Source organism: Diadema antillarum, unplaced genomic scaffold, assembly GCF_040938485.1.
Source record: "Diadema antillarum isolate AM-2024a unplaced genomic scaffold, OU_Dant_1.0 seq00002241_RagTag, whole genome shotgun sequence".
Lineage (NCBI taxonomy): Eukaryota > Metazoa > Echinodermata > Echinoidea > Diadematoida > Diadematidae > Diadema > Diadema antillarum.
Window position 1 is genome coordinate 69,299 of NW_027272870.1, and position 13,262 is coordinate 82,560.

The 13,262-nt window shown below is 38.3% G+C and overlaps 1 protein-coding gene across 1 annotated transcript in view; it reads left to right on the forward strand.

Annotated features, from left to right (window-relative positions):
* LOC139714341 (membrane-associated guanylate kinase, WW and PDZ domain-containing protein 3-like) overlaps positions 1-13,262 on the forward strand; it is an 87,242-nt gene that overhangs the window by 55,739 nt on the left and 18,241 nt on the right. The window contains exons 13-15 of the mRNA XM_071626052.1: positions 2,962-2,992; positions 6,192-6,213; positions 12,449-12,518. Coding sequence (XP_071482153.1) covers positions 2,962-2,992; positions 6,192-6,213; positions 12,449-12,518 — 123 coding nt within the window. The remainder of the gene's footprint in view (positions 1-2,961; positions 2,993-6,191; positions 6,214-12,448; positions 12,519-13,262) is intronic.

Sequence of the window (13,262 nt, forward strand, 5' to 3'; positions counted from 1 at the left end):
GGAGCTTTAAGCTCCCCAGATTTGCATTCCACTGGGGGGAAGTGGTACCACCTGCTTGCTTTTGTAAACCATTCAGCACTCTTTGCATGAACCAAACTGCTTTCACAAGACACTTTTAACCCTCTCCGTACCAGTGGGTCAAACTAATGTGCACAAAATTTACACGTATACCTATGGACAGGAAATAAATGTGGGACACTGAGGGTTAATCTATGTAATGTGCAAGTTATGGCGTGGGTGCAGCCTTGATAGAAACTCTCCCCCTACCTCTTTTCTCTCTCCTTCTCACCCTCCCGCCCCTCCCCCTCCCCCCCACCCCACCCCCTCTCCTTATCCCGTTCTCTTTTTTTCTACTATCTCAAATCCTGCTGCTCTCATGTCCCCCGGGAACTTTTTTTTTCTTTCCCTGTCTTGTAATCAGATTTCTGCAAAATTAGAAAACATGATGCAGGGAGTATCATGATGGATCGTATTTTACTTTCAACTTGATAAGATAAAATGTCTGCCACTGATTGACATGTTGTGATCATCATACAAGAGCCTCACTTTCTGAAATGTTGATGTTTACAGCTGTATGACTTTCCTTAAAGGACAAGTCCACCTTCATATACACGTGGATTGAGTGAATGCAGATATATTAGTAGAACTCATCAGTGAAAGTTTGAGGAAAATCGGACAATCTGTTCAGAAGTTAAGGATTTTTAAAGTATCTGCACAGTCAGTGCTGGAGGAGAAGACTACTAGAGTGTATGATGTCACATACATAGAGGGATATATTGAAATACTGTATAAAGAGAATTTCACAAAAAGTTATTTCTTTTTTTAAGTGCACATTATCTCCACTTGTCACTGACGTATGTTAAGGGTAATATTATTCCCCTGCTCTCTGAAAGAGACAAGTCAAGCGTTCTTTTTTAAATGCGAGAAAAGTAAAAAAATTGTTGAATTTTATTTTATGTTTTCTTTATATCGTTCTACACATGTGATATCACAAGCTGTAGTAGTCTTCTCATCCAGCAGTGATGGAACAGAAACTTATAACTTTTGTTGAATGCATTATCCAATTTTCCTCAAACTCTCACCAATGTGTTCTACTAATATTACTGTATTCACTAAATCCACATGTCTATGATGGTGGACTTACCCTTTAAAGCAGACATCCACTCAAAAAATTTTATCAATTTCATAAGAAAGAGGAAAAACGAATCCATGCAGAACAGTGCAAAAATAATCAAAATCGGATAAGAAATAAGGAAGATGCGACATTCTGAAATTTCAAAATATTTCAGAAAACACTTCTTGACCCCAGTTGTCATGAATATTCAAATCAGCAAGTTGATGATGTCATGCTCATACAATTTCTTATTCATTTCAAATACAGAAATGACAAAGAGCTGTTTTATCAGCTGTATCGACCTAAATATAAAACTAGATATACAGTCCTGGGCCTAGTGTATGATATAGGTTGCAAATTTGAAGTTTAGAAAAGAAAATACAATAAATGATCTTGTTCATATCTAAAGGTTGTTTTTTTTTTTTCAGAGCAAAGCAGACATTGAAAAAAAAATGGTACATAAAGAAAATGTTGAAGAGATATAGTCATACAGTTCCAAGTACAATCAGCTGTTTCATTTCACCTATTAAAGTTTCCACAACCTTCACCCCATCCATTGCACATACAAGTTATGTAGATTTTTTATATACTGTATGACGTAGGTTTGCAGGGGAGCAAAGGAAAAAAAAAAACACCCCCAAAAAACCCTTGTGTAAGTGTGAAAAATAGGCAACAGCAACAAATAACAGTTTGGCATGATTCAAGGTTATGTAGACTCTGAGATTTATATCGTCAAGCCTTTTTTTTTTTTTCTTTCTTTTTGTTAGTGTTGTTGGGAAATGTTGGTAATAAAACCTTGCTCTCAAATGCAATGCTCTCCAGTGGTTGGGTTGACTGGTAACATAAAGCTCCCTGAATCCCTGTGGTATGTCCCTGGTAGGGAAGGCGGGGTGTGTTCCAAGCCGGGAGAGAAGTGGGGGCTCGGCTTCGTTTGACCTCGCCTCCTAAACCTTCTCATCGCCTTCAAGGAAAAGTTATGGATGCCGCGCTGGCAGCGACCCTGTTGACCCCCAAGACATGTTTTGGGAATTAGACTGCCAATCCAGGTTTTATCAGTTTTTTTCCCCCCACTTTTTTTTTTTCATGGCAATCTGCATCTCTCAAATGCAAGCTTTCAAGCTTGACATTGGTAGAATGTATTTGTTGCGCAGTACTTTGAAGCTGCATATATTGTATGTACATGCAGTTGTAAAAGAATCTAAAAATCATCTCTATTTTTGTCAAAATTTTGACATGAGGTTTTGTGAATTTTGATGATCATTGTCTCTGTATTGGTGAACTTTAGTCATGATGATCTCTACGTGAGTAACTTGTTCTTTTTTTTTTTCCAGTGGAAGGGTGCAATACATTGTTAAATTTTCATGCTTTATTATAAAGAAATATCACACTGAAAGTGAAATTAGTTTTGGCATGGATATGCAGTTGTTGAAGTAATGGTCAGTTTGCCAAGAGATGAGAAATAAAAAGCCTGTCCGGTGGAGTCTAGCTGGTCTCATTTCCCTCTCTCATCACTGTGGCATTATTATTCCTCCACCCGAGTCTTGACACTGACAGTGTTTTGAGCCAGAATTGGGGGGACTGGTTAAGACTTGGGGAAGAAGGAAAATGTGCCTGTGAGTGTAATTTTGTGAAGAAAAAAAGAAAGGAGGGTAGGCTTGGACTCTATCCTCTCTGTCACATCAAGTGGGGAGGGATCCCCATTGTTAGCTAGCAGGAATGAGGGAGAGCCGCCAATTCTGAGCTGAGAGATTTAGGAGAGTCGATTGTTTACGTTATGTCAGGAGCGGGCTGTCACGCCCTCCCTGCCTCCGAGGCTAACATTCTGCTGGATCCTGTCTTCCTTGCAGGTCTGCTGCGTCCAGTCCGCGGGCTCAACAAGCTCAAGGGCCAGAAGTCGGTGAGTAGCTAGCATATCTAATAAACGCGTCCTGCGTCATCATTGTGTAAACTTGCTTTGTGAGGACGAGTGAATGATGCAGATTCTACTGGGAACAGACAAAAAATCTGTGTGTGGAATGTTGGATGCATATTGTGCTCATACACTGACTGCACTGATCCTGTGGATTTGATGTGTCTGTGATGTGTGTTGATGCCAAGTCTTGCAGACAGCGTGTTTGTGTATTTTCCATGCATGATTTGTGTCATCTCACCCCTTCACAGGGAGCGTGAGGTCGTGCATCGTTGGGAACCATTTAAATGGCTCCTGAAACAGAGCCCTTGTCGGGAATGGGATCTCATTTCAAGATAAACTCCCCGAAATAATTTTTTTTTTCAAATTCGTGTAACTTCTACTGCTCTTTCCCCTCTCTTCAATTTGCGTATTTTTTTGAAAGCCACTACTGATCTTGACACAGTGATGGCATTCCACATTTGGCACCGTACAATGTAAGTCTCAGAAAGAGACATATACACCCTATGAAGTAGCATGGACACAAAAATTGATCTTGATTGCCAATAGTTACACGGTTATCCAGTATAGGAATCCCCTCTACCGCAAATCTCTTTGGTCTTCACAGTTCAGTTCCGCTCTGGATGTGATAATGCCACGGCTCCTCCCGAGTGGAAATCAAATCAGATGTGGCGACATGAAGCAAAAATGATCATAATAATAACAACAATCCAAACAACTGCAGTGGTACAGCATATTTCGATGGAGGCTTAGCAAATTTGAATTTTTCTTTGCGTGAGGTTGCCAGACTGTCAAGAGACTTAGCCCCGCAAAAATTGCTTGCAGGCTCGAGAGGGACCAGTTTCTTCTTCCTGGGCCGAGAACCGGAGCCCTGCGATGACAGTCTCGGCTAGGCCAGTTTCACGAAGCTACCACTGCTTCTAATAAAGGACCTAAATCCAATTACATGCTACTCGATAGGTACAACGTGTGGTACTTGCTCCTCCCACATTGTCTAAAAAGGAAGAAGAAACAAATATGGGGGGGGGGGGGGTGGGATGATTATGATGCCATATGGCTAAAGCATCACATACTGTAAAAGTGGATATTTTTGTGCGACTAATTTTTCGCGCTCGGCGCAGTAAGAAGAGTTTCGTGTGTTTTTAATACTGCGGTATCAAGACATCAAATACAGGAACATATGGCAAGCAAAAATATTTGCGTGCTTTTACTTTCGCGCTTGTTTCTGATTGCGCGAAATGCGCAAAAATTTCAACACCGCGAAAATTTCCACTTTTACAGTATGTCTTATTCTAAATGGGTTCCACTGGTTGCATTATGAATAGAAAGTAGGCCTTTACAGTGACACACCTACTGAGCACTGTCCGCGCTGTCTGGTGCTTTTCAAGTTTTATTAAAAATAATATTTTCATACTTTGTTTCTCTACAGCTGCTTACCATTGTGTGCAGTTCAGTCATTTTGTGATTGACAGATTCCAACTACTGAAAGTTAACTTCAGAGATAAAATCATACACATAACTGTCAAAATCATCAGAGCATAGATGGTATCTCCCTGTTGGATCAGTGTTGTTATTCAAGTGTCACATTCTTGTCTTCTTACTGTGTGTGTGATCGATAGAATGGTAAATTCACCATGCATTTCATATTTTGCACAATACGGTCTGCAGTGGTGATGCAGATGCATCTATGGGTGTGTTTATCAATCTAAAAATTCCTGAGGCAGAAGCATGATCCTAAACACGTTTTGAAGCATTTTGGGGTGATAGATAAATGCAACAGTGTTTTCAAACATGTTTGAAATGCCTTTAAAAAGCGTGATTTGAAATGCATTTGAGACCGCAATTGGCTTTCTGCGAGTAGATAAATGCAATGCTGTTTTGAAATGTTTTTATATCTCTGAGCTGTTCCAGCTGTTTCGCAGTTGCATAGAAAACCATGCACTATTTGTGTTTTTGTTTTCGACCCATTGTTTGTGCATGAGTGATGAAGGCATTGTTGGTGGTACACATGATTGAGATTTACTTCCCGGTCGATTGGTGCAAAGCAGCTGCGCAGTGACAACACTCAAAACAGGATGATGTGATGGTTAGATAAATGCGGTACCCGAGAGTCGCGTTCCAAATCATGTTCGTAAACGCCATTCGAAACGTGTTTCAAAATGTGATTCTCTCTCTCGAGTTAGATAAATGCAGCCTGTGTGAACAAATGTATGGATGCCCACTCCAGGTGTCTTACAAAAATTTGGGCATCTCACTTGAGTTTCCTCACTCTGCCAGTAGTAATTTAGATGAACTGTCAAGAAATTGAAACAAGAAAGATTCAAACGCAAAGCATGCCTGCTAATATTCTTAAAACTCTTATAAATAGTGTAATGATTATGCTAATAGTAGTGGGAGCAGTAGTATTAGTATTATAATGAGCGTACTTGGCAATGATAATGAAGATAATTATAATGATAACAATAACAAGAATGAAAATTAATTCTGCAGATGAGGCGTGTAATTCATGACCACTGGATGCATGTGGATGTATCTCCCCCTCTGCATAAAGTTGATATTCAGAACGGCATCTGCTACCAGAGTAGGATGTGATATTCAAACGCATAATGTTTAATCATCCTAGGACAGGATCTTAGCTTATGAAATGTTATGCAGTTTGTCCAGTGCTATCCAAATGGACACAAACGAGAGCTTTTGCAGTCATAGAAAACCAGGAATAGTCCTGTATTTTAAATAGGAAAGGAAAACTTTGAAGGCCTGGAAAATTAGGGCAAACAAAAAATAATAAAGTCCTGGACAGGTTGTTAAAATGGTATGTAGCTGATATTTCACCCATTAGTGATTTCTGAAATCACTGTTACTCCTGTCAGTTTTCATATAATAGTGTTCATTTGTGTGTATGTGTGTGTGTTCATAATCCTAGTATAGCTTTGCATGTGAGCTGCATTGAGGGATTATTACATATCAGCAAGTGTCATGTATGAAGTGTGTGCTAGAATCCCAAGGTTATATGATGTTGCTGAAAAATGGTTACAAAACTTCTAATTTTTTACCATCTTAAATCTATGGAAGAAAGTTAATTGAATTCATTGCTGAAAAAGGTGCAACAACCCTGCGCAAAGCATATATGACACATGTGATGTTAAAGGCATAATTTACCATTTGCAGAAGAAACAAAAACCCAGCATTAGTGCTTTAGAATAGTTCTAAAATGTGAGTTAGGGATAGAAACAACCACTGTAAAGATTTGAATCCGTATAATCGATATTAAGTATTGTTAAATACACAAAATGTGAACAATAGTTATAATAAAAAATTTTCCAGACTAAACCATCTACAGTTACGGTTTAATGAGAAAAATACTGATATCTCCTGATATTTTAGGCTTCATTGCAAAAATGTCATATGGTAGGATGTTTTGTGATGCAGCAGACCTACACATATGCATCAAATGTGATATCTTTGAAATTTTTTAAATCACTGCTCCCAAAGGTAAGCAGGACCTGTAATAATTTGTCTCTCTTGCTGACTGGAGAGATTTGATGGCAACATTTATGACTGCTAGAGTCTAGACGTTCAACAATTCTCGTCCCATGGCAGTGGTCATAAGTATGGATTGCGGTGGTAAGGAAAACAGGGGCTGCCATCTTTTGTGATGATATTTATGTATAAATAGCAAAGAAAGTGAAAGTTCCATTGAAGGCAGTACTTTTTTTGTAGGTACTTTTAGATTTACATACAGGGCGTATACTTTGATTTGTTAGAGATGTCATTTTTTTTCCCCTTGCATGATGCCTATTCCACAGGATGCCTGTATGATGTTGTTGAATCAAGGTGATGTGAAATTGATAGCGGACTCTGGGTATGAAGATGGTTGCAAGGAGGTTAAATTCCCTGTGACATGGATTAAATTCATCGCTTGGCTCAAACCTAATGTAACAGAACACTGTTTTTCTGTCTTCTGTGTTTATTGGGTCCTGTGTTTTCTGGGATCGAGTTTCCCCCTCTGCCTAAACAAAACATGCAACTCAATCTTCCACCCTCGTGCGTGTAATGGAATAGTCCGGCTCTCTGATCTGTCATCGGGAAGAGATTTCGAGGGAGCAAGGAGGCAAACTATCATAGAAGAGAAGAGCAGAGAGTTTCTGACATGAAAAGTTCTTTCAAACAAAACCACAGATTCACAAGAGCCCAAAGAACTCTTTTACGCTGGTAGCAGGGTAGGGAGGGCCACAGTTGGTAAATTTGAGAAAGTTCAGCCTTTCATCAAATTCTGTCAAAACCTTTTTTTTTTTCTTTTTTTTAAAAACGTCTGCCCCAGAGGATGCTGGAGGCATATTTTTGATATCATCAATACAATATTATCATTGTAAAGACATCTGTTTGCTATCATTTAGCAGTCTAGTGGAATCATTTCTAGCTTGCTCTTCAGAGCTAAAGGTAATTACCAAGAATGAGTATTGAATTTCATACAAATTTGTGCAATCAAATATACTGAAATGCAACTTGAACTTTAGTTATTCCACTTATCATGCAACCTATTGCAGTGATTTAATATTCACTCAATAGTAAGATTTATTAGAGGTAAAAGTGTGAGCATTCATATAAGATATACTTTTTTTTTCTCTCCAAGGGATTGCCCTTTCATCAATTAAATCTGGCATGTTGGTGAAATTTTTGTTGTATATTCCATTGCAGTTTCAGCCAGATGTTGAGTAAAAATGTAAATGAATTTTTTTAACAGGATTTAGAAGTTGATAAGATAATAATGAGCATATGGTCATTAATTGGCAGTAATTCGTAGATGGTCGTAATTAATCTCAAACCTAATCTTTTCTTCCTATTAGCTAGAGTGGGAAGCATCTAGTCAATTCCTGATAGTCTCAGCACTTATCCCACCCCATCCCCCAGCTCAATCCTCCCTATTAGCATGCCTCTTTGGCAAGGCGAGAGGGCTTTGACCATTGCAGGTTGATACAGCACTCATCATCTTTAAAGGTAGAATCCCCTTTTGCTCGCTCCACTTTGAATTTCCACAAGTTTTCTTTAGTCAAATTGCTTTTCAGCATCTGTGTAGCCCAGATTTGTCAAATTTTACTTTGAACCACACGTGTAGGATATGCCTGTAAGAAGTGGCAGTAGTCAGATGTAACTGCATTTCTTTTTCCTTTAATGTGTCCACGCCGAGAATCATAGTGGTGTTGTTTACACTTGTTACGAATGCTGTGGCATCTGTTAAGCACTGAATTCAGAAGTCAATAAAACTGGAGGCCTTACTTTGTAAGATCAATATCCTTAACATGCTTTTAAGGATTTTAATGCGGGCAGATCTTCATGATGTGAAAGAGTTCCTTGAAAGAATGAATGAAGAAGTTGGTACCCAAGGATTGTAGTTATTACATCATTTTTGGGTGTGGATTGCTTCTTTAAGCATACCCCTCGTCTTTTCCTCCCATCCTCATTAACTCTCCCTGCTGATTTATGTGGTGATCTTCTCTGAGAGGCATGCAGAAATAAACACAACCCAGTTTTATTGATAGGCGCATACACATACACACCGGGTCTGTATAAATAGCCCTTCAATCTCCACAACTGGGCAGATGTTTCTCTGTCCGGAGCACCACATGCACCGCACATCGTGTGGCTCCGCGATATTAGTTAAAGCCGGAATATTTGCGTGGCTTGGAAGACTTGAAGTGATCATCAAAGGATCCATCCATGGGAGTGTTCAGAAGATTTTGGAAATTTATCTCTGATGCTACAGTACTATTGGATACATACAATTGTACCAAGACCAATTTTGCCAGTGCAGGTGAGATGTAAGATTGTACAAGTGGTATCTCATCCAGCTCTGGAATTTAAAATATAGTATCATCATCATTTCTATTTCCTCCCCCCCCCTTTTTTTTTCTTTTAGAAGTAATCAACTGTGTCATTTAGTATAAAGGTGAATGTACCCCTAAAATAAACACTTCTTTGAATCCAAATCATAAAATTGTATGGCATCAAAGATTCAAAATGAATTGTTTAAACAATGATGATAGTACCCTGATTTGATTCTCATTACAGTGAGTACTTGATCTCCCAAGGAATAGATACATAATTGTGTGCTAAACTAAGGAGAAGGTAGATATGTGTGCGTGTATGAGCTGTCATGTTCACGGGACTTAGATGGCTAATTCGAGGTCATTGTCATATCCATGTTTGATGAATAAGTGACATCCAAAGTTCACTTACAATGTATGCGTTCCAGCCATAAGATATTGCCCCTTCGTTTGAAACAGATCGATAAACTTATGTATGGTGATCTATAAACAACCTTGATACACATGGATCATGCATTGTTGACATCTATTCTGAACTGATGCACATTCTTTTTTTATTGCTCTCTTTATCATAGGTTTCTTATTGCTTGTTTAGGTGGACAATAGTTTGCATCATCATTTGATCCCCAAACTATTTAAACTGACAAGGTCTACATTGGTATCTAAATGAAATGAACAATCAAAGGATAGTCCCTATCCAAATGTCTGTCTTTTAGATACAGAAGTAAACATGATTTGTTTTTTAATTCCTCTAAAAATGTTTGCAGAGATAATGGTTACAGTTGTGATGAGAATGAAAATGATGATGACTATGATGATGATGATGATGATGATGATGGCAATGATGATGATTATTGTGGTGATGATGATGATGGTGGTGATGAAGATTTTGGTGACATATTTTTTCCATGCTTGCACTCTGTAATACCAGAAAAGAGGAGATATAATTCTATTGCATTCTTCAAAGTTGCCAGAAACCGGTGTCGCGTGGGTTACTGTATATGAGAGAATGGCAGCGGCGACTGTGTGTAACTTATCATGACAGCACCTGCGCATAATCTGATCTAAGGAATCAGATGTTATGTGGGAATCTTGCCTGTACCCCCATCTCAAGTCGGCTTTCATCTTTCAAATCAATCCCTCGGTGTCTTTTCTCCTGAGGGGGCTTTGCATCCATAGAGAATCAATCTAATGCAGGTGTTCTGGGTAGTGATGGTATTGTTGGGAATTGGATGAAATTGTATTAAAAGGATCGTATAGTTTTGGTTGAAACCTAACTTCAGATTTCTTTCATTTTTTGGTGAGATAGTGAAAAACCTGTCATGAAATGTGAAAGAGCATGTAATTCCAAAAGGAATTCAACATTTATTTTATGAAAATTGGTTTTGAAATGGCTGAGATATCAAAAACAGAGCAATCCTAATAAAAGGTGGGGCCCACTTTTTATTATGATCGCTTTGTTTTACTTTGTTTTTGGATGTTTCAGCCATTCCAAAACCAATTTTCATCAAATAAACTTTGAATTCCTCTTAGAATGGCATGCTTTGTACTATTTCATTGTAAGTGGTTTCTTGGTATCTCTCAAAAAGTTAAAAGCCCAATTTTCATCTCCACCAATTCTATACCATCCCTTTAATGCTTGTCCAGGCAACCTAAACTCCATTGAAATGTGTCGGTCTGTTACATTCATGCCCATCTCATTCACAGGAATGGTTGACAATTATCATCCTTTGTAGTTGACAAGGAAACTGTGCATTTTTTTGACCAGTTTCTGTATCCATTTATCTTTCAAGTAATTAGATGCAGGGTTATGTTGTTTTGATGTATGAAATTATGGTTTCTTCCCTGTGTTATCTTTTGTTCATTTTTCATCAGAACAATCATGTAACAGATCTATGCATGTTCTACTTGCTGGTGAAATTTAACCTCAGTTATTTGAATTGACACAAAACATACGTCATGCAATTTGATTTGACTAGAAATGAGACTATGTACATATAACTTGGAGACAAGCTGCTTTATTCTGTAGTGAACACCTAATCATATGATGTAAATGTACACTTCTGAACAGAAACTAGATTAAAGTGGAGGATTAAGACAAGGTTTAATGTTGAATACCATTCTTTTCGCGACATGCACAATGGCTCATGATGTAACTGATATAATTTCATCAAACAAGGTTCTGGCTGATGTTTGGCTTTTAACTCAGAATAACCTGGGCAAATGTGATAAATGTCAAGGATGAATAGCCATGATCAGATCAAATGGTTACAGGAAGAAGAACACAAAAAAAAGAAAAGAAAGAAAAGGACTAGAAATAAGTCGAATAATTAACCAGAGTAATGTGTATAATCTTTCAAATTGGTGCATGGATTGAAACTTATCAAGAATCAAACAACATCTTGTGTGCATCAGGGAGGTCTTGGGTCTATGCCCATTTTCTAGAATTTGTCTGTTCACCTATCAACTCGAAAAGAAGAAAATATTCTATCCCATTTCATCAAATTCAAACTTGCCACATGGATGAAAGATGACAGGGCAATTTGCCTTTAGATTTAGATTGATCTGAGAAAGGTCAGAGGTCAATACTTTGGATGAAGTTACCCCATTTCACCATCAATGCACATTGGAAGGTAAATGTTGTAGAAGTGCTAGAGTTATTATTTACACACAGTACCATGTTACTCAGCATGTTTTTGGCACTAGGTATTAATTAATCAATGTAATAGGTATTGTGTATGCACATCAGAATTTATAATGTACGTATGCATATTATGATAGTAACAATAATGATAGTGCACACATACAAGTTGCAAATTCAGTCACATATTGGTGTCCTTTTGTTCACCATTCAGAGATATGCGCTAGGGATGCCTCTAGATTTTGAATGGGACAATTCCACAGATCAAATCTTGGCCCGACATTGCGGAGTGATTGGAGTGTAGGATAGGTATCTTTATAGAATTGACTCTGTCTTAGGGCATGTCTCCCTTTAAAGGGGATGGCTAGTAATTGATCAGTGGGAATGCAGGGGGATGATTGTTCCAATTCTTGTGGGATTCATTTAAGAGTACCCTATCTATTGTTGTGTGAAAATTATTTGCTTCAGAACGGTCTCATATTCAAGTAATGTGCAGTTTAATACCCCGTCACTGTTCAGGCATGCTCACCTGGAAACATTAAACTGCACATTACTTGAATATGAGACCATTCTGAAGCAAATAATTTTCACACAATAGATATATAATGTACTCTTAAATGAATCCCACAAGGATTGGATCACTCATCCCCCAGCATTCCCACTGATTCCCACTGATCAGTTACTAGCCATCCCCTTTAAGGAGGTGACCATGTATTAGATGCTGGATGAGGCAGTGTGAGGTGATTGTGCCATATGAGCAAGTTATGTGTGCCTCCCCAATTCTTAGGCAAGCCAAGCTGTACCTGAAGTATTCAGGTGCCCTGTTTCACCCCCATCAGGTGTAAAGTAAGAGAGGAAAGTCAGTGAGAGGCAAAATCCAGGAGGAATTCGAAAGTATTTTCTTCTAATTCCTTCTCTCCCTCTATTTCTTGTTTCTGTTCTTGTTCTTTTTTCCACAGCCCCTGTCCCAAGAGGAGAGTAAACGTGAGGAAGGAGGAATCAACGATTTGAATGGCAGCGGGCACGACGGTGAGAGAATATACCTTGGTGTTTAGGAGACCGGTTACCCCTTTCATGACTATACAGCTCAAACTTTCAGCTAATATCGCATGTGATAAACTTGCAACCAAATGATGACAGGGTTAATTTTGCCTGCTAACCAGGTTATGGACTACTGTCCCACCGACACATGTGCATAGATCTTAAAGCTATAAATCTGGTGGACTTGCTGTAACCCATCATAAATATATGTGGGGAAAAAACCCATCATAAATATTTATATCTTGGGAAAAACACAAAAACAAAATCAGAACAACATCCTTTAAAAGAATGGAAACAGAAATTCATCGAAACAAAAATTAGGTTTGCTGTTTAAATGGCAATTCTTTTGCCTGTGGTTTATGCATTTGAATTTTTCTATAAATTGTGCCCAACAAAGAGAATGATTGAACCCTCCAAATGAGTTACAATGTCCCCATTATTGATACATGGAATGTAAGATACATGTACATATTCCTGTATGACAAAGGTAATTGGAGTAACATTGTACAGGAACATGTGCGTGAGGTATAGTAGAAAATATGAAAATTGAACCGAGTGAAAGTGATATACTTGAAAACAAAGTAAAAAAGTCAGGAATGCCTATGAAAAGTTCAGGCTGTGTGTTTTTTGGCACTGAAAAATTTGTGTAAAATGAAACACTCCAGCACAGGTTGAATCTTTCCCTTTCTGTCTAATTAGTTGCCCTGTTCAGCTATGTGATGGCATAATTGG